Consider the following 22,374-nt stretch of genomic DNA (forward strand, 5'->3'; position numbering starts at 1 on the left):
CATACTGCAAAAAGCAGGCTGGAGCAAATCTCTAGATATGATGGCATCAGTGTAATCTGAACTTAATTTTGAACTTCTTAGGTTAAATAATATATATAGAGAGATGTTACTTCTGTGTTTATATATGTGTATGGATCTCTGGGCTGGGTTGTTGTGTTGTTTGCTTTTGTGCATGTGTGCATCCACGTTTAGGTAAATTCTGCTTCCTGTGTTGGGAAAGTAGAGCAAACCATGGTTGATGTAGTGGAATCTCCGGGTCTGATGTGGGTCTACTGCAGTCCTCTCTTACTGTGCAGCCCCGTGTAGGCAGTTGGATGAAAAAGAACAGACAAATCAACATTCCTTCCCCTGAACTCCCCAGCGTGCCTCAGCTGCTTTCACTCAGCTCCAGAAAGGAGAAATGAGACTAAAAGGAGCCACTGGTGGAGTGCTTGCTAATTAGTAAAACTTTGCTGCTTGCAGAAAGCAAAAATTAAAGGAATATATAAATGCTATTGAAATTCCAGTACGTGAAAAAGCATCAACAGAGATTTATTTCAGAGCTTTTAACCAGTCATGTATTTAGAAGAACAAGTTTTTTCAGGATTTTCAAAAGACCAGAACTTGTCAGCCTGCTTATGCTGCCAGTTTTTGTATAATAAGTTCATTGACCCTGTAGACAGTCTGAGTGTTTTCTGAGTTACTGCTTTATCTAATTTGCATGATTTTAAAGCTGCTGCTTGCTAGAAAACAGTCTAGTGAGGGCATTCTTTGTAAACACCCTTTTATGTAACTTTACTTATTCCTTTTGGGTAAGGAGTGGGGAAGATCAGGAGCGACAATCAAAAATAGTATCAATGAAAAGTGATTTCCGTGCTTTCATAAAATATTTCACAAAATAGTTTCTGACTAGTTTGATAGGATTTCTTTTGTTCTTACCCAGATAAATACAATTTCACATGCAAAAAAAAAATGTTGTGCTTCAGTAATGAATGTGTAATTACTTATTGTTACCAGATAATGTAGAGGCCAACGGTACAAAAGGATTTGAGAAGGATTAGAGAAATTAATGGATGATACATTCATGGAAGAAAACCAGTGAGAGCTGGGAGTCTATAATGATGAATGGCTTGCCTCATAGTTGTTCTTCCTCTTGTTGCCTGTAAGCATCAGCCATGGCCATGAGAGAGAATCCTGGTCTAGATTGATTCCTGTGTTTGTTCTGATGTTCTTGCTGTTGTTTGAGGTCTTGGTGTAGAAGACAGTGGGGCTGCACTTGGAAACCAGATCTTTGTACAGAGTATTGTTTTGTACCAGCTCCTGAATGCCCAGAAACAAGAACCACCCATTATATCCTGGGTTCTTTTATGTACTTTGGAGGGGATTCTGAATGAAAAGTCAGTGAAGCGAAAGGGTGAAATCCTTCCCGCTCTTTACAGAATTAAATGTTTATGAGTGCATACTTGGTCTGTGTTACAAGAGTATAGGTGGTATAACAATATAGACAGATAACTTCCACTCATGGCTTCCACAGTAAATGGTAGGGTGTTTTAGAGGGTAAGTGGTAAGGTGATGATTAGCTCTGAAAAGTAACATGCTGCAGCCAGCTGTCCTGCAAAAAAAAGTCAAAAATCCAGTGCCTCAAGTTGTGATGTATTGTTCATTATTATAAATTGTGTTTGTGCTATGTATTGATTTGAGTTTCTGAGAAAAAAAAAGTGTATATTTTTGAATACAAGTTGAACTTGGTATTCAATACAAGTGGAACCACCACTGTTTATTTAGTGTAAAGATCTCTGTATATTATCTGTCATTTACTCTGCAGCCCCACCAGTAGCTGCATGGATGTAGTGTGTTGCATGTTAGTGCTTGGAATCCTCAGTGGGGTGATGCTACCTAAATTTTGTGTTGTTGTGGAAGACGCTCTTCATAAATATGTTCTTCCTTAAAGATCCATATGGCTTTTTCTATCTGTTACATATTTTAGTTTACTTGCAATCACCTAAATGGGAATTGGTAATGACATATTTTAGTGCAATAAAGAGGATGATGTTAAGGTGACAATATGAGATGACAAGCATGAGACTGTTAAGGTGTCATATGTTACTTTATCTGTTCATATGCCCAAGGAGAAAAAATGCTAAATATTAAAGTCTCTGTTGATAATTTAATGTTGTATCCTAGCTGTATTTGCTGTGATGCCTTATGGAACTCCTGTTGGAAAACAGCATCAATTTTTTTTTCCTAAACATGACATAATTTGTTTTCACTAGAGTGCTGCTGTCCTTGCAAGTGAAAAAAATGCTGCACAAGAGGAGCGAAATAGTGTAGAAAATCAAGTCAAAGAGCTGATTGAGGAAAATAAACAATTGAAGAGAACACTTAGTGAGCTAGAGAGGAAAATTGAGGAGCTGCACAAACAAATTGATAATATGAAAGGAGAAGAAAATTCAGTGAAGGAAAAATTAAAGACATATGAGGTAAGTTAAGAAAACAAGCCCCTTAAGTAGTCTTCCTGTTTGCAATGTGTTCATTGTAGAATAAAAACTGACCAAGGGGAGGATGGACAATGCCATAGGAAAGGGTAAGGAAAACCCTGATTTATGTAGGAAAGATTTTCCCATCAAAAACCAGAATAAAACCAAGTCACACCTTGGGACTGGGAAATCAGTAACAGGCCAGCGTGAAAGGATTTTACAGCTTTTACTTGTCAGATTAGCAGCCTGGCCACTGTTTCTAATTGTATCAAATTGCATCATTGCAGGAAGAGAAGCAACAATTAGAAGAAGCTTTGAAACATGCTGAAGAGGAGGGAAAAGAATTGTTAGTGTTAAAAGCTGCTTTGGAAAGCCAGCTTGAAGATATGCAGGTAAGAACAAGAAGAATTTGGATAATTTAAATTTTAAATTTTCTGTTTACCTGAGTCACTGTTCCTTTCTGTAGAGTTACATCTCATTCTTTTTGAAGTAGACTTTTTTGTAAAGTTTAGGCCTCACTTCAGTGTTCAAATGTGGTATGAAACCATAGCATTCATCAAATTAAAATGGTTTCCTTGATGAAGCTTTTTTTTTTCCATTTCCATGGATCAAGCAAAATTTAGGGGAAATGAATTGCCAAATAAATAAACTGCCTCAGGTTTCACAAATCTATTATTTTCAATGATCATGCAACTCAGGAAGGAATTTACATGTAAAAGAATAAAAAGCTGTACTTGAATATAAACAAAAATATTGTTAATGGACACATATCAGGACGTTTGCTTCTCTATTTTTAGGAGCCTGTCTTATTTGCAAATGTATGGAACTGGAATATTTAATCACAAAACCAGAGACATTTTACATGTATCAGTTGGATTTGCAGCCTCTTAAAATCTGAATGAAATCCTCTTTCCACCTTGCTCCTTAGTCCACCCAGTGTCCTGGAAAGGTTATGCTTTCCCTCAGATTAGCCCAGAAATTAAACATGTGAGGACTGCATCTGCTTCAAAGATGCATTGGAGAGAGATGTTGGCAGTGTTGTGTATGAGTCAAGAGTGGGTGATTCAGATCACAAGAAAATTCAGATCTATTTATTAATGAGAGGAATGTGTATAAATCTTGAAGCTGTTCTTATTTACCTCATATTTGGTGTCTGCAAAAGCTACAAACCTAATTTTTCTTCTCTGTGATTCACCTTTTACATAAACCAAAGGATTGATTTCAACAGTATCAGTTTAGAATTCTCTTAGTTTTTCTTCTAGAAGCTAAAGTTTCAAGGGATTCTATCAAAGAAGTCAAACTCAAAAGTGAGGTACATGTAAATTGCTAGAGCCACTGTTTAATATTGAATGGATGTTTTCCCCAGTTGTCTTCAATGTAAATTTTACATTTCTATTTTGAAAATCTAAAAATGAAACTTGTCTCTAAGTGGATTAAAAGCCCAGGAAAGACTGTGTTAACTAGCATGTTCTCATGGTTCAGTTAATTATGATAAAAAATAAAAATAACGACAGAAAGAAAATACTTCTATGTCTTTAAAATTTAATTTGCTTCAAGAATATAAGGTTTGAACAATATAGGTGAGTTTTGTTTTCACAAAATGATGTTTTGAAGCTGTTGTAACTTCATGAATAAGTGTTTCCTCTGAAGCTTTTGGTCAGGCTTGGTGTTTGGTTGTCTTAATGTTTATACTTTTTTCATGTTAAATTTGTGTACCTGCTCTCCCTCACTGTTTTTCCTCGTTTGCTTGTCTGTATCACTGATAATCTGCACAATCACTGTAGGGTGCATTGCTCATCACTGGCTTGCATTTAGAACACTTCCCTAAGAACTCCCTTCTGTCACAGTCTGACTTGACCTTGCTGTATAACATGGATCAATGCACCATACACACCTCCTGCATCTTGATTAGCTTTGGGGCAAGATGCTTGAAAAGTGTGGATTTCCTTTCTGTTTATGCATCCTTCAGGGCATTGTGCCAAATAAGCTGCCTCCAAGCAGGGTCTCCAAATGAAAGAATTCTAGGGAAGGTGACAGGAGAGTCTGTCCTGACGTTTTATTCACAACTTATGTCTAAATTCTGGCACCCTAAATTTAATCCTTTTTCTGATTCTGCACTCTTGTCCACCGGATATGAGCACTAACAGACCTCAGGATGTAATCAGTGCGCCTTTTGTTTAGAACAATTCAGCCTTTCTGTCTTTAGAGTTGTTCTAATGAATAATGTTGTGCAGTAGGTTGATTTGGCCTTGTGTTGCCATTGACAATTGAGACGACAAACGGGCACTGTAATAATGTGTATCCCAGTGGAAATGTAATTCCTGACTGGCCCATCTTGCTTTTTTACATAACACAAATTACTTGTAATGGTGGTCTAGTATAAGAAAGAGAATGACAATACCAATAGAACTGTAACAGTTACTGGAAACAGCCAAGTCTATTCCTCCTCCATTCTGGATTTCTAGTCAGGAAAGTTAAAGCTGGTATGCACTTAATTGTAACAGATGGTTTGTATTAGTGCTTTCATCTAAAATCATCCTCTATATTGAAATTTTGTTTGTGGATACGTAAGTGAGGAGTATTTCTGTAGCATTTTGTGTTATGTTCTAACCTATGCTTTAGGGTTAGCCACCTCTGTGTAGGGCAGTGTTTCAGGAAATGAAGTACATCTCATAATTTTTGTACCACTGAGAAGGGAAATGACCTAATTATTATGCCCTATAACCATAGCATATATGGTACTGTGATATGTTAAAAACTAATAATTATAGCAACATTATGGATGGCAGCATGAAGTAATCTGTGCTTCTTAAATGAAACAACAGAACATGGGATCCTTTCAATGGGTGGAAAAACAGGAAGTTTATCTTTTCATTGTGGTAGATAATGGTAGGCATCTAGAATTAGCATTGCAGAGCATTGTAAGTTGAAATACAGTCTTAATTTTCAGTTTTCGGCTGAGATGAATTACTGATTTTGTAAAGAGAACATTCAACTAGTATTGTTTGGAAAAAATAGAGGAATATCAGAATAATCTTTTAGGTTAGTGTGAAAACAAATTACTCCTTTTCATTTCCCCCTTTTGTTCTCTTTTCGTATAATAACACTTCAGCTTCTTCACAAAGTAATTAATTGCAACTAAAGATTGGCTTTAAATTGGCAACTGACAGGCTGTTTGTCTGACTTGCAGTTACACTGTGACAGGCCAGCCAATTCCACTGAAAAGTGCTCCAGGATTTTTGTACATGAAGGGCACTCAAATTAGAGATTTTACTTAAATTGACCATTGAATTGTCCTATAGGGCATCCAGATTTCAAATACTGAAATTCGGTTTAGTATACTGAACAGGCAAACACTGAGGAAACTGCAGCATTTGAATTGTTGATAGCAACATTCCCATGGCATCATGGTTAAGAAAAGAGGTATAAATGGACATTCAGTTGTTTCTAGCATGACATATCAGTGTTTGTCCTGCACTAGCTAGCAAAGTGTAAAACCTGAAAATTGTCTTAATTTTACAGCAGCTGCTGGTGTTACTGTGATAAGTAACATACCTTTAAGGCATTAGAAAAGATGGTCTACATTTCATTACATCTATTTTTTAATCTACTGCAGGAGAACATCCGTTGCATTTCACAGGAGCGACAGCAGTTAAGTCAGCAATTAAAAGATGAAACTCAGCAGAAGGAGCAGTTAAAGCAAATAAAGAATGAAATGGAGAATGAAAGATTGCAACTGAATGAGACTGTTGAGAAGTTACAGGAGGAGGTATGAGTTCACACCCAAGAGGCTGCAGGGATCTGAATGTTTAACAGATAGAACTAAATGAACTGGCAAATTACAAAGAATTACATATTTTTAAATGTGTAAAAGAAAGTAAAATGAAAAGTTTAGTTTTAGCTTCTTTAACCTAGAGGCTCTTACTAAAAGCTTTCAGGGCTGGAACAATGATTGGAACACCACTATTACAAAATGGCATTGTAAACCAGTTCTGTACAAACCAGATCCCAGACCCGAGTTCAGTTCTCATGAACAGTACAGTGATATTTCTGACTTTTACATCTGATTCTCAAAATTTCTGCATCAGATTGATTGTACTATCTGTGTGTAAACTGTGCAGCTCATACTGACATACTGAAGTGTGACTGCAGTTCATTGTGTCACTAAGCTGGAAGAACTGCTGACAGACAAAAAGAGAATAGTCTTGCCACACATGCTATTAGAAATTAACTTTACTGTTTTGTGTTTTCCCACTTCTGCATAGAAATTAATTTATTTGGGAAAGTTTGATAAATTTTCTGTTTGAAAATACTGAGCTGAATACTGAAGCTGGAGGAAAAAAAAACATTTGTTTTATTAAGCATAACAGAACCTTTTGTATATGTACTTTTTGCCCAGATGTCTGAAATGGTGGAGATCTCAAGAACATCAACTCTGGAGCTTCAGAGCCAGCTTGATGAATACAAGGAGAAAAATCGCAGGGAATTTGTAGATCTGCAGAGGCAATTAAAGGAGAAAAACATTGAGGTAGAAAAATCACGCCTGATGAACATAAGAATGCAAGATGAGGTAATGACTCATAAATTCAGGGAGAAATTCTCAACTTTGACCTAGAATTCAGTGCAGATAGTTTTCACAATAATGAATGTTTGCTGTCATGCTTTTGTGTACTCTCATGTACATCATGAGAGGCTGATCTCAGCGTGCTTTTGGGTTTGATTTTCCATGGTGGTGATCAGCCTGTTATTTCTGCTGGGGTAATGGGGGTTCCTGTTTGGGACAGATAAATGCAGTGTTTGTCAAATGAATGCACCTTAAGTGAAATAACAAGGATTCTGTTGATGATCTGCTGCTCTTTAATGCCCACTTCTGAAGGCATTGAGAATTTACAAATATTTTTTGTTAGGGGAAAAAAACCCACCAGTTATTTAGGAAAAACGAACACCCATACAAACATACATTCTCCTTTCATATGAGCCAAGGTGGAGCTTTAAATCACAAAGGTTTCTGTGCAACCAAGAATTAACCAGTCTTGAGTGTCTTCCTCATAGTATGTAAATTTTGTCATAAAGACAATCCAGTCTTTTAAAAATCTTCATATACCTGCTCTCCAGTTGGAAAAATTATGAGAATACATTCGTCACAGGTGTTTTCACTGTATGGAATATTTTTCTAGTAGGATTTTTCCAGTTTAGAACTCTTATTTTGCCTTTGTTTTAAATTAAATTTAAAAGAACAACAATAGAAGAAAGAGTAGTTCCTGTATATTGTTGTGTCTTCCTTTTATATTTATTCCATTCAGGGATGGAGAGCCTTTGTAAAGGGATGAAGACTCATGATGAAAAATGAAAGTTAAAACAGTGATTTTGAGAACATAGCTCTTGAGCTGAATGAAGTTGTATGTCGATATCTACACTAATGCATAAATAAAATATGTAAATGAATGTTTACACAGCGTAAGCATACTGTGTTTGCAGTTATGTCAGTATAGGTCATAATCCAAGTTTATTTTCTTGGCGCCATCTGGTGGATAAAACAAAAATTACTGTGAAAAGCCAGTAACTCAATGGAATTCCTGTCCTGCTTCCAGATCTGTGTGTTTGCAGTGAGTCCCCTTTGCTGCCATCCCTTGTTTATAGCAAGCACAGTCTTAGTGAATTCCCCTGTTCTTATTGCTTCAGCTGCGTCTGATGGAAGAGAACCTGAGGGACCACCAGAGAGCCCAGGACGAGGCAATAACAAAAACTCAGTTACTGGAACAGACTGTGAAGAGCTTGGAGTATGAACTGGAAGCCAAAAACCACTTAAAAGATGATCGGGCAAGACAAATCAAACTAATGGAGGTAAGACATTTCTTAAGGGTTTGTTTCTTTTTTAAAGAGATAAAAATAATTTTGTTTCACATTAATTTTGCTTGGAAGGAATCTACACAGCTTCATGTTTTTGAAAATCCTTGTAGTGACTGCAGGAATGAATGTGGTATATTTTAAATGTAATTTGTTAGCATATCTACTGTAACATGATATGTTATAAATTAAAATTTTCTCTCATACTTTTAATTAACTCCTTTTTAATTAATTTTATCTAGTGCTTATCATACAGATTTGCATGATTTTCATTTCTAGGCCCATCATTCAGAACTTCAAAAGTATTTAAAGGTGTAAGTTTTGTTTAGCCTTTGATATCAGTTCGTTTCAGGAGTCTGAATAACATTGTGCCTCTGCCTTGTTACTTGTTCATAACTGTTCAGTTCAACTAGGCTGTCATTTGACTTTCATAAACAAACATCTCTATGTCATTGTACTCAGATAAAAAGAAATTTGTCTTCCAAATGTATAATGCAATGCAGACACTCAAAAAAACATTACAAAATTTATCTTATATTCTTGAAATTGTTGAGAGTGATTAAAAAAAAAGGAAACAAAACACTTATTTTAATTCTGTCAAACAAATTCACTCTAAAGCCTTATCTACCTTTTGCTGTGTGTTTTAAGACACATTTCAGTTCTCAAGCTTAGTCTTTCAGACACTTTGGGTCCTTACAGTTTAAAGAAGAATGCCCTGATAGCAATCTGAAGAGGATGGAAATAGTGTGTTGAAGTTGCTTTTCTTTGTTCCACTTAGGACAAGTTGTCTCACCTGGAACTTGAGCTTGATGAAGAAAAGAATAATTCGGATTTGTTGTCTGAGAGGATCAGCAGGTGCAGAGAACAGGTACTTGAACAAGTTTTGCAGCTTTTGCTTAGTGATTCTATGAAAAAGTGTTATTAGGATCACAATCAATATTGATCAACTAAATAATTATTAGCGATATGATTTATATGCTATACTTGAGCAGAGTATGTAAATCCAAAAAACCCAAGGTTCACAAAAATGCTGAAATATGCTCCCTCCACATCATCACAAACCATTTTTTCCTGTTATTCTAACTGGAAAACAGACACAGGATATATATAAAGACTGAAGACTAGTAAGCCTGTTGTGGAGTCTCTTATATTGAAAGATCACTATTTTAATCATACTGAAAAGTAATTCAGCATAATAGACTCTTAATTTCAAAGAAGGAAGAGGAGGAGCTTCAGGAAATTCTGGAATTATTTAAAATCAGCTGAACTAAGAACGCTAGCCAGTTTCAACAGAGAGGAAATTTTATTTTCATTACAAGTGTAAAAACTGATTAACATATGAGAACATGTAACATATAACAACTGGAAAATATTTTCCACATAAAAGCATCAGTCTTTTGTTCCAGTAATGTAATATAAGTTGATAGCCCACAAAGAGGAGAGGAAGGATAAGAAGGATTTATTAATGAGGTTGTTTCTCATGGGCCAGAAAATTTAAAGTAATACTTGCCAAGCTAAGTCAGAACTATCATAGTAACTCAAACAAGTAACAAAAAGGTTTTTGCCTCTATAAGAAGTTGTGGAGACTGTATGATGAGGCCTCAGTCAAGATAAAAAGTAATCCAGGTATGCCCTGTCAAATAAAGGAACATTTTACCTCTGTCTTCAGTAAAGCCCATGAAAGTGCAGGTGGGGGAAATTGGTGTGAGTTCATTGGAAATGAGACCATGGAGTTGGAAATTACCAAGTCTTAGGAGAATTAGGAGTTCATTGGTTTGAAAACAGAGGCCTTAATAATGTTATTCAAAATTTCTGAAAAACCTGAAATAAGAAATCATAGGTCCTATAACAAAGATTTATAATAAACTAGTAAAGTTGAGTATAGGGTCTAATTACTGCAAAAGTAGCCAGACATCCATGCCTGAGTAGTCAGGATCATGCAAATGTTGTAATTGTTGTTATAGTTAATGGAAAAAATACAGTGATGTGGCTGTCTTGGAATATCATGGTCCAGATAATGTTCTTTGCCTTATTTTTGCTTTCTGAAAGATGTGGAACTGATGCATAACTCCTTACAGCATATCTGCTGCTGTAACTCTACATGAAGTACTGCAGCTCACAGTAATTCCTAAAAGCTCAGGGGACAGTTAGCATTGAGGTATCCATAATAATCTGTTCTGTTCTCATTTCTCTTTCTCCAGAAAAAAAATCAAACAAACAACTACTGACATTCTTTTGAATAGTTGTAGCTTCAGAGGGAGAACAGAAAGTAAAATCTTAGTTTCTGTGTCTTTTCAATGAAATTGTGTGTTCCACTGAGACAGCTGGAGAGTTTAAAGTGAGGTGGAGCTCAGCTTTCTCTCACACATCCTTGAAGTGCCAAGGCACCATTACTTCTTTGTTTGAACTCGGGCTACTGAGACTCTATTCGATTGTAATAAAAACTTTCTGCTATTGTTCTGTTGATATTGTTCAGACACAGAGTCAGTGGGTGAAATAGAATATAAAGGACCTGTAATAATGTGGGGTCATGCTGTTGTTAAATCAGGAAGCCTTTAATACTGCAGTCTGTGCCTGTGTGGTAAACCTAGGATAAAAGTACTTTAGTCATAGCTGCCATGGAAGTTAATTTGCTAACTGAATGGAAACTAAAATACAGTTTGGTGACTAAAATGTTACATAATGGGTGAAAGACATGTTTATTTTGAGGTCTGGAATTTCTCATTTCACACATGAGTTATAAAGGTTGCTTTGTTTTGATTTTATGCCAGAATGACTAAGTCGTCAAATTACTAAAGAGTATTTCAGGGTCTGCTAAGCATTCATAATGACATGAGAAATTATAATGGATTTATTTTGGTAATATCTGTATTCCTCTATATTTTAAAAACTATTATTATAAATATATTATTTTAACATACTGATAATGAACTATAATACTGAAATTTCCAGTAAAAACAAATTTAAACAACTGGTTCTATTTTACATAAAGCTGAATGTTTGAATAAACATTGGCAAGAATAATAGTTCACATTTCACTTGCCATGAAATGTTATTCTTTCTTAATTTAAACACCCTTTTGAATCTGAATGGCTGCATGACACACTGTTCTCATCTCCTTTTGCCTTGTTCTAAGAAGTACCACAGCAGAGTGGAAGCAGAAAAAAATATTCAGGAAAAGTGGGTCAAATCCTATTAGTTTTTAAATGCTAATGTATTAGTAAATCTAGACAGACCAAAATGCTCAAATCACACTAACACAGACACAAATAGAAAGCTAGAGCACTCAGCTGCTCTTTGAGTCTAAAGAGGCCCTTGGGCAGGGACAAGCATGGGGAACAGGGACAACCAAAATTATATTTTAATGAGTGATTTTTTTCTGTGAACAAGTGAAATGAAGTATCTCTTGCCATATTGACTTTCCAAACATAATTGAAAAATCATCATGATACCCTCAATAATTCTTGTGTTCTGTGACAATGCAAGCAAGAGTCTATTGACCTTAGAGTTGTTTCCAGTAAGTGCGCAAAATGGACTTATTAGTTTTCATGACAATTTTAGAATAAATAGATAGGGATAAAATTACACTGACCCATATAATCTACTTCCTTCTGGTAAAGTGTTCCCTGTGGAGAGCTGCTCTTTAGTTGGCACTGGCTGCGGGTAGCAAAGAAATGAAAATCTGCATATGAAGGTTGTTTTTCAATTTTGAAGCATCAAACGGATTTTTTTAGCTTTAACTCTCTTCTTGATTAATCATTGGGTTTTTGGGTCACATACTTGGAAATTGTCTAAGGTATCTATTATATACATATATTTGTATACACACACTACTTGGGAATTAACAGGAAACATTGGCTGTAAACCTGTGAGAAGGTAAACAATACTGATGGCATCTGCATTATTATTAGAAATCAAATTGCTTTCACTGTCATGAATTCAACAGCTGCTTTTAATCCTAAAGATGGCACAAAATGATAAAGCTCTGTAAAATCTGATACAGTTGCTTTTCTCTTGTTAGCATTCTTCAAATCCAGCTGTGATAAGTGTTGCCTTAAGCTACAGAAATAGTTTATTCTTTTAACACAGTTATGAGATATTAGACATAGGAAGGGTAGAACATGGAACATGAAGTCCCACATGGTACATACACAGAGTATGGCCACGAAACTGGTACATCTCACTGCTGTGAAATAAGTGGAACTTCAAGCACATTTTGTCACAAAACTCTTTTTCTCCTTTGTGCATGTTAATTATGTGTTTTAAAACTGTTTAACTGTTGAAAAACAGAAGAAGATAAAACAGTTTATATCTCCTCCAGCAAAAATTCTATCTGCTGCCCTTTTCTTTTAACACGCTCTTGTAGATATTTGTATGTAGTTTACTGATCCTAATCAGACCTAGATCTTTTTCTCTCCCCCACTACCTTTCTGTGAGGTTGCTTTTACCAAGAGTTGTCCAACAACCGTAGCAGTCATCTTGGAAATATAATAATTGTCCTCTAAATAATTCCTTAGTTTGAATCTTGGGAAGGCTGCACAAATTTGTTACAGCCTCTGAGCACAGTAAGAGCACAGTGGAACCTCAGAGTGGTCCATTAAGCAAGTTCCTACAGAAAACAAAACTCCTTTCTTCAGTTAACAGCTACATTTTTAATTAGTCCTTCATTTTACCACAAATTTAGCTGTATTTTTTCCTGTGTCTGTCTCGCTAAAGCAATTACAGCAGAATAAATTCTATGTAATCCCTCCCATTATATCTTTTTTCATATATTTCATTAATAAATACAGCTATTATACACATGTGATTCTAATTTGTGTCAATAAAGTAATACTTTACTAGATAATATTTTACTATATAACATATAAAACATTGTTATTATTAGGCTTCCATGTGACAATGAGAGCTTTTAAGAAATCACCCAGCTGTTGAGAACACAGCCACGTGCTGCCATTGGTATTCTATGAGCTGTTATGACCTCAGTTTTCAGGAATGCCTTCTACTACTCTGTCCCCATCCTGTGACATAACATATGCAATTGCGTGTGCTGATGCCATTATTTGTATTCATATATCAACTTACAAGCTCCAGAAAAAGTGAAAATGACTTCCTTTAACCATAATTAACTAAAAATGTATCTTTTAATATTATGTTATTGTTAAAAAAATAAGGCCTAGGGCAAATTTTCATCTGCTGTACTTGTTTAACCTTCACATTTTTAACATTGCTTTTGGATTTTTTTTATGCAAGAACTCCCAATGGCATTTGCAAGTCCTTTACTGAGATAAATCTGTAACTGAGAGTAGCTTAACTGGGATGGTGTGTTCATGCAAGTTCATGTGTAACTGATGCAAAGCAGGGAAGAGTGCTGTGGCCACTGAAATCTTTATCAGTCTTTTTTTTGCAGGGCCAGTAACTGATACAGATATTCACTGTGTTCCCCAGATGATATCTGTCATAAAATGCCCTGTACAGTGTAAACCACAAATGCTGTGGTAGCATTTGCTGTGCCTGTAAAAGTATCTTTAGAGATGTGCAGGGAGTCTCAGAAAGATTGGAAGCAAGATAAGTATTTCCAAAGCCATACAAACTTTGTTCTTCAGCACCAAAGCTTCAGTAGCAGCTCTTAGGTAGTTTGGAGTTTTTCTCTGAGCTCAATTCTTTTTCCAATCAAATCCAATAGTGAGGTAAAACAAACTAATTTTACATTCTTATCTTGAGTCTGTATTGATTAGGTAGCTTTTTAACATCTTTACACATGGAGAATATATCTTCCTTGTGGTTATTGAATATGGAGCAGAAATATTAACAGAAACTGTAGAAAAAGTTGTCTTTCAACAAAACAAGCAAAACCCAACCCATTTCCAAATCTAGAAGTTGGTGCCCTCCAGTACAACAGACATGAAATTGACTGAAGGAGGGGAGCAATGTTTGAATCCATCATACAGCAGAGTGTTGAAAAAAGAGATTTTACTACTCCCACACATACAGAAAACTGCAATTCTCTGTGGAGTGTTTCACTGAGTTCTGGGCACTTGTTTGCAGGTACCAGGTTGTGTTTAATAAAGTGAAACTTTACTTAGACAAGTCAGCAGCTTAAAAGTAAGGTACCATTTCAGAGATTGAGACTTAGGTATGAAGAAAACAACTGAAAAGATGTTTGAAGAGGGATGTGATGTTCCAGACCTCAGTGTCCTGCCAAGTGATGTCTTTTATAGAACAGCTTAGAATTGAGTTCTTTGCTAGAGAAGATATATGGTAAACATCAAGAATATCCAATGTGGGTGTGAAATGCCTAGAATGAGTACTGGAAATAACATGGACTTCTTGAAGCAACAAGTTTTGTCCAAGATTGTAGCTGTAAAACTCATCTGAAATCACATATATGTCTTGAGTTATGAGAAAGAACACATTGCTTATTGCATAGGTATATGTAGTTTATATATACACATACACACAGTATAATATAGGTAAATACAATTTAAGTCTCTTATTAAAATTTCTGTCTTCTTTCTCTAATAGATTGAACAAATGAGGACAGAGCTGCTTCAGGAGAGAGCTATAAAGCAAGACTTGGAGTGTGACAAAATTTCCTTGGAAAGACAGGTAATTGTCTGGTTGTAAATGACCACTTTGAGAGGAGCTGTTCTGCCAAGGCTGAACAGCCCCTTAGGAACACTGCTGAAGATATCATTTAAAGTAATTGGGATTTTAGTTGAGTGTTTTCTTCTGTAGTAGTAAACAATTCTTCTGCAGCTCAGTGGTCTTTGAAAGCAAGGTTACTTATCATAGCCCTTAGGTGAGATCCAGAGGAAAGATACCTCAACAAGCCATAGTATTATTTAAAAACTCAAGGACATAAAACAGATTGTAATGGGAATTTAGAGAGCATGCTAGTACAACACACCTAATTAGGTGCCTTCCATTATGTGACACTGATCTCATCTTAATTGTTTGAGAAAAAAGATTGCCACCTACTGGTATATACTATGTACATTCTTATACTTTAGTTCTGATCTTCCGGTCATAGTCCTTTTTTCTGTGTTTGAGATCTGAGATCATGCCTTGAATTTTTGTAACAAAGAGCTTTATTTTTCTGTTCATCATGTAACTCTATTTGTTGGGGTATTTTTTTCTGTCAATTCTTTGACTAGGTCCCCATCGAAAACCTACATTACCTAGCTTCAGAAAAATATAAGTGTAAATCTTAGCAAAAAGTCTCCTTTTAAAAATCTTTTTTCAGCTGTTTTGTAGTAGGAATATCCTTGGAGAGTTAAGAAAGGCAGGGGGAAGAGAAATACTCCAGGTGCCCTGGGTTACCAGTGGAAGTAGGGGGACACCCCAGTAATAGCTTTGATAAAGTAAAGCGGTATTGGATGTAAATAATTTCCTTGTCTACTTGTTCTAGCCATACACCAGTGATTTACAGGACAAGAACACAGAATTTTACACAAGAATTGGGTGTAGCATAAAAATAAAAAGCATTTGAAAAAAAATTAGCACATTAAAAATACTGCTGGAAGGTGCTTGCAACTACCTGAGATTAAAGTGTCCATTTAATCCTAAAACTTGAACTGAAGCTGAACAGTAAATTCTTTTCAATAAGCCAAAGTAGTAGAAAATTTGTTTGTAGTAAACTGGAAAATCTCAATAACTTTCCATGATCACTGAATACCGTACTGCTCACTGTACATACTGATACATGTCTTCCTGGAGACATGAATTTGGTGTTCAGGTGATATTTGTCAATCTCAGTAAGAGTGTATTAACCAAGTGTGTTCCAACCCCAGAACAAGGACATGAAGAGCAGAATCCTTCACCTGGAGGGCTCTTACCGATCCAGCAAGGAGGGACTCGTGGCTCAGATGGAGGCAAGAATCACAGAGCTGGAAGAACGACTGGCAAATGAGGAGAGGTAAAACCAGTAATGTTGAGATCAAAACATGCGCATTTATGCTTGTTATTATGGCCTCTTGCTAATATTAAATCTCTCTTACAATTAACCTGGTTTTTTTATCAAATTAAAATGGTTACTGTTTCATAAAAGTATTGCAAATTTTCTTTTTTACTGCAAGCACAGTAGAAGTTTGTCTTAAAATTTAAAACTGGGCGCAGTTCTAACATGGTTCCATAGCTCCTTATTTTATAGAAGTCTAATATCAGGAACAGGCTTAGAAATATTAACTGTACTGTAGCATCCATTTTCATGTTCACTATTTGTTTAATCTTGGAGGAGTATCCTTTTGTTGCTAAATGTTGCTATGATGTCAGAAGAAATTCTCCTTATTCATTTCTGCTTATGAACAAATTTCCCAATATGTTGCATGGAATCAGTAAATCCAAGCAGGGAGCCTAAGTATTTATTTAATTCTTATAAGATTGTTAAAGAATTAAATTATCAGGATTGGGAGCATTTCAGTTCCTTTTTCACAAACGTCTTGTTTTGGTTTTTTACTAGGGATAGAGTCAATTTCCAGCTAAGTAACCGCAGACTTGAGAGAAAAGTGAAGGAGTTAATGTTGCAAGTAGATGATGAACATCTGTCATTAACTGATCAGAAGGACCAGGTAGGAGGAAAGACTAATATGCAAATATCTGATATCAATCCTACTATCCTAAACCATCATGTATAAAAGATATAAGACAAATAGGGGTAGATTCTGATTACTCTGTTTATGAACTCCTATTTAGTGATATTTGCAGCTGCCATTGCATCATGTGCTTTTGTCTAGTACTAAATTGTTACTAATTTTGAAAATTATTAAAAGAAAGTTACAGAAGCAATGCTAATTTAAGAAATAAAGCAACTAACACACAGTTATTGATCCTATAAATATACCAACAAGTAATCTGTTTTGCCACCATAAAACTTTGTTTAAAGAAAAAAACTGTTTACTGTTAAATATAGGCTGTAAGTCTGAGCCCACACTGATGTTCCAACAGCAATGGGCTCTACCATTACTGTGGTCTTTGTGGATTCAAACATGGTTTGTTTCAGCACCTGAGCCAACAGTTAATATTCTGCCTCAAGAATGAACAGTGTGTTTCAAATTGCAGACATCCATTACAGAAATGATCTTAAAAGTCCTCTGGGTTTTTGGAATGTATTTTATAGTACCTGTCTGTTAAAGTTGCTTAACTTAGACACACTTATAACTCTACTCTGTTGTAATTGATAACCAGCTCTTGCTATCACATAATACCGTCTCACTCTACCAAAGCTCTTTTTGCTTGCTGCTGGTTTTTCTCTGTAAAAAAAAAAGTATCAGAACATTTTTTCTTAAAGTCTAATGCTGACTTTCAAATATTTCTGAAGCAGAGGATTACAGTGTCACTACACTGGCAAAGTTTTGTCTTTATTCTCCCTCTCATAGATGCTGGAAGAATAAAATTCCTTTGTTAAAATAGTCCTCTAATCAGATGACATGTAAATATTGCAGCTGAGTTTGCGTTTGAAAGCAATGAAACGTCAAGTTGAAGAAGCTGAAGAAGAAATAGACAGACTGGAAAATGCTAAAAAGAAACTTCAGAGAGAACTTGAAGAGCAACTAGACATAAATGAACAATTGCAAGGACAGCTTAACACTGCAAAAAAGGAATTAAGGTAGGATGAGTTGTCAGACCTTCCAGTTCTGTATCACACCACTTCTCACACATTTGACCACTTGCTCCTGTAGTCCATAAACTGAGGGCTTCCTCTGCAAGTTTGGCATCAGCACACACAGTTTGACACAGACCTGTGAAACTCTCCAGGTGTCCCAGCCTTCTTTCCAAGATCTCCCTACTGAATAAAGTCATCGAGGCAGGGAATATAAAATGGAAAAAAGTGGTGGGACTTGACACTCTTACTATTTGTAGCAGTAAAAATTTCCCTAATGGCTGAGAGGTACAGTCATCCTGTGTGAGTTTTCCTTGGCCATCTGTGAACATCCCAGTGTGCAAAGTTTACAGTTTCCTCTCTGCCACTTTACTTAGAGGTGCTTGAAAATGTGATTGCTTGATCTTGTGCATGTTTCCTTCATGTAAGATGTGGTCTATGATAATCCCTGCTGCAGCACTTTGACATCCTTCAAAAATGTAAATCCTGCCTGTCAATGTTGAAAGCTTTCTCTTAAGTATTCTGTGTGTAGATGTGGTGTTTTAATAGCAAATATGTGTATTTTTGTTTTAGTAGACTGAAGAAGTCACCAAGTAAAGTGTTGGCTGATTCTGATGATGATGACGATGATGATGATGATTTCAGCACGGATGGTGATAGTCTCTGTGAAGTACCTTCAGGAAATAATTTCTCAAAAGATGAGGACACAAAAATCTAAATAAGTATGGATGCGATTCCTTGAAAGTACTGGAAGAATAACATAAATTATCAAGAAACTGGATATTCTAGAAGCCAAATGACATAAAGGGATTTAAGAGTTGGGAATATCATGTTTCCATCCATATTGTGCCATTTTCTTATTTAGATCTCCACTGTTTATTATAGAAAACCGGATTGCATTGTAAAACACCTATAAAACTATATATATCTATAAACTGCTACTGAAAATGTGGGAATAATATTTCACATTTGAAATGGGATTTTGCTAAAATTCTGTTCAAGTAAAAAGCCATCTGATATTAATTCAAAATTAGTTTTTAGTTATTAAAAGCTTTTCCCTAAAATTAAGGAAACTATGGAAGATTATTTAATAATTGTAAGTAAGGAGAAATTATGTATAAAATGTAAATATTTTAAATTTAATCTTTTTATTGACTACTTTAGTACTATTTTGTAAAGTTTCAAATATTATATAAATCCGTTTGATATGTAAAATCTTGAAGTTTATATTGAATGCTATGTTTAGGTTTTCACTAAGAGGAAAACAAATGAAAATGAATACATTTCATGCATTACAGAGCAGATTCATAGTTCCTGGGCCAGGAAGTACATTTAAATACCAGTGTAAGTTTTATTGTATGTGTTCTGTATATTAGAGGTCAGATGTTAATCCTGCCTGCTGATTTTAAAAGGACCATCACATCTGCATGATGAGAGAGGCTTGGCTTTGACTTCCATGTCAACTTCATTTGGGAAGCTTTCTGTTCTCAGTAGGGAAGGGTGAGAATGATGCCACTCATTACTTGGTATCTTTCATTTCCTGAAAGGAATTCAATTCTGCCAGAGGCAGAATGTTGTAGGCCTGCTGATTTGAAGACATTGGAACAGTCTTATCTTGCAAGTTTCTAGAGAGTCCCACTTGTTCCAGTAAAATTACTTGTGGTCTTTGACTTAAGTACATGCTTAAATCTGTTAATTGATATGAAAATTTTATGCTGCTGGCAAGAAATTGCACCAACGAAACAGAAAGCATGTAATCCGATTTTTCTTTCTAAGTTCTTCTTGACCATCTACTAGTGATATATTGCAGTGCATGGTCATATCTGCAGATATATATTGGTATTTCATTTTACAGAAGTATCTGTATTTTGGGTTATCCATCTCTTCAACAAACTTCGTGGAAAATTTAAAAGAAAGAGCATTGAAGATTTTATTTTAAAAACATTTTCTATTTTGTTGCTAAAAATATTTTTTGCCATTTGTATTACACCAGGCTGGTTTTGCTCCTTTGCAAATCTAGACTTCTAAGGAAAGGGCATTACTACAAAATTTTGTTAATAGACCGTAGTTAGGTCCTGTCTATTTATCAGTATTTGTCTGCAGTTACAGGTTAGTGAGCACTTGTTCATTGATTTGATCAAGTAATCATGGAATTGTAAAAAATACTTTGAACTGAAGTTGCTGGGAGCTTCCATTATTCCCACAAAGGAATCTGCTGCAGAGAACAAATTGAACAGCTCTGCCAATGAGGCTGGCAGATGTGGTTAAAGCAAAAGTCCTGACAATGGCAGTGTCCATTTTCATACAGTTACATGAAATGAAACTCCTGCCAGCGAGGTCAGAAATATATTCCTGCTTAACAGATCACACACTCTTTGCCATGTAATTCCCTTCAACTTGCTTTTGATCATTTGAGTTGTACAGGAAATAATTGGAATGGCAAAGTTGTCTCTGAATCTTATATCTTTTCCAGTAGCATGCACATGGAATATTTTGCAGTATTGGCATTACTATTTTGACATCACAGGAACAGCCTTTCATCCAAGAAGACCTGTGCTACACTGTGCTGACAATCATCATAGAAACTGCTGTGATTTATTTGTTGTTTCATTTGCATGATTATGTAGACTTAACTTCAAGCAACTGATTCCAATCCACAGTACTCTATTCTATAATTTTCATAGATGACTTATTTCAAACCACTGGAAAAAAATCACTTAATATTGCATCTACCTCCGTTACACTAAACTGTAAAAGAAAAATTCACTTAAATAAACAGTCAGTGCTCTCAGTTCTACTTTGTGCGTTTACCTTGGTATGATAATTGAATTTCAAATAGAAGACATGTTTAAAACATAACAAGAAAATAACTATCTGGGAAATATTGATACTGTAAACAAATTTCTGCATTTTTTCTCTTTGGATAGCTACTTTCTTTGTAACTTGTAAAGCAGGTGGCAGGTGTAGCATCTAGAAGACTCCTCATGTGATCTTAGAAGGAGGGAGACAATATTGTTGCAGCAATTCTTCTTAGTAAAACTCTTCTTTTTCAGAAAAAGAACTTGTCTTTAGTTTCTTCACTTGGACTTGCCAGTGGCTTTTTCTCTTTAGAGTTCTCAAATAATATGACTAAAAGTCTTAAGACACTGAAAAGGATATTTCAATTCATTCACCAAGCAGTTGATAGCTCTGTTTCTCGATACCTGTTAACTATGGTGATGGTAAAATCATCTTCATTGCCACAAACAAAATTTATAGTAGCTTACAGTCATCTTATTTGTTTACTTTACCTCCTGTTTGCTCTCATCAAAGCCCATGTTCAAAGTTTAGAAAAATTTTTCTGTTTTTTTTTTTTTTCATGTAACCTGTTTTTAAATTAATTTCAGCAGATGCTCTTGACCCATAAAAGGAAGCAAGAGGGGGTATATGTAAAGAAATATGGTTAAAAGACATTTAGTGCCTAGAAGTTTATACAAACATCAGAGTTGTAGTGTATTACAGAGACATGGCTTGAATTCTGAGCTGTACAGACCTTCAGTTTTCTTCCACAGTACTTCAGTATCTCTTACACAAACAGACCTGAGCTAAATGATGTTTTCTATAAGCCTAAACTGATGACTTTTACAGTGGATGCTTGTCTCTCTGTGTAAGTAATCTACGGTGAACAGTGAACTTTTGGTCCTTGCTGGGATTAATGGCCTTGGTTTTCTGAGTCTGTTATGGTAGATAGGAGAAGACAAATTACTTCTACAAGAGGTTTTTTTCTGTTTTAAATCAGCAGCATTTGGCAAGTGCTGCAAAGTCTTTACATGGCAGCTTCTATACAGTGCAAAATATGTAAATGTTAAGCAAGTGAAGAAAATCCTCCTGTCTTCCATAGACTCCTAACTTACTAAGTAATGAAATTAAAGATACTCATCACAATAATGCATTTTAATGCCCTTGAGTTTGGAAGGCATCCCTTTTCATAAAAGCATTAAGATCTTTCAGACATCATATCTTGTTAGTGCCTGAAGAAGTAAAAAGGAGAAGTTGTCATCTTGCTGTCCCCTGTACCTGTTTATTTAAGGAAACTCCTGTACTATGCAAATACTTTAGTTCATCACTGTGCTTTTTAGTGTTCAATCACCAGGCACGTTTCCCCCCACAATTCTGGGTGATGAGACTGTAACTTGTTGATTAATCTGTGTATTTCTCTGATTTATCCTCTTTCTTCTGAACTTAATTCTTCCCTTTTCCTGATTAAATAATCTGTTCTGATTTATAAATTATTTTCTAAACTGTTTCAGAAGCCATGTGTTTTCCTAATTTTTTACAGACCAGCTGTGTGCTTTGCTGAGTGAGCTACATAGTGCAATAACTTCAGCTTTTAAGCCTTTTCTGGATCACACAGCATATTTTAGTAATTAAATGTTGATTCTTTTCGCTTACTGGAGCTTCCTGTCCTGTGAGTAGAGCAACACATTTCAGCTG

At 35.5% G+C, this 22,374-nt stretch overlaps 1 protein-coding gene across 4 annotated transcripts in view; it reads left to right on the forward strand.

The window, feature by feature from the left end:
* CGNL1 (cingulin like 1) overlaps nt 1–20,692 on the forward strand; it is a 54,617-nt gene extending 33,925 nt beyond the window's left edge. For 3 of the 4 annotated variants that reach the window (XM_054272859.1, XM_054272862.1, XM_054272860.1), the window contains exons 9-19: nt 2,253–2,459; nt 2,744–2,848; nt 6,073–6,225; nt 6,856–7,026; nt 8,139–8,300; nt 9,082–9,171; nt 14,826–14,909; nt 16,094–16,218; nt 16,762–16,870; nt 17,744–17,907; nt 18,475–20,692. In XM_054272859.1, coding sequence (XP_054128834.1) covers nt 2,253–2,459; nt 2,744–2,848; nt 6,073–6,225; nt 6,856–7,026; nt 8,139–8,300; nt 9,082–9,171; nt 14,826–14,909; nt 16,094–16,218; nt 16,762–16,870; nt 17,744–17,907; nt 18,475–18,619 — 1,515 coding nt within the window. In that variant the 3' untranslated portion in view covers nt 18,620–20,692. The remainder of the gene's footprint in view (nt 1–2,252; nt 2,460–2,743; nt 2,849–6,072; nt 6,226–6,855; nt 7,027–8,138; nt 8,301–9,081; nt 9,172–14,825; nt 14,910–16,093; nt 16,219–16,761; nt 16,871–17,743; nt 17,908–18,474) is intronic. The other variant, XM_054272861.1, reaches the window with a different exon arrangement.
* Nucleotides 20,693–22,374: the final 1,682 nt, after the last annotated feature.

Source organism: Melozone crissalis, unplaced genomic scaffold (assembly GCF_028551555.1).
Source record: "Melozone crissalis strain CALT ecotype California unplaced genomic scaffold, PUWL_Pcris_2 ptg000014l_1, whole genome shotgun sequence".
NCBI classification, from domain to species: Eukaryota; Metazoa; Chordata; class Aves; order Passeriformes; family Passerellidae; genus Melozone; species Melozone crissalis.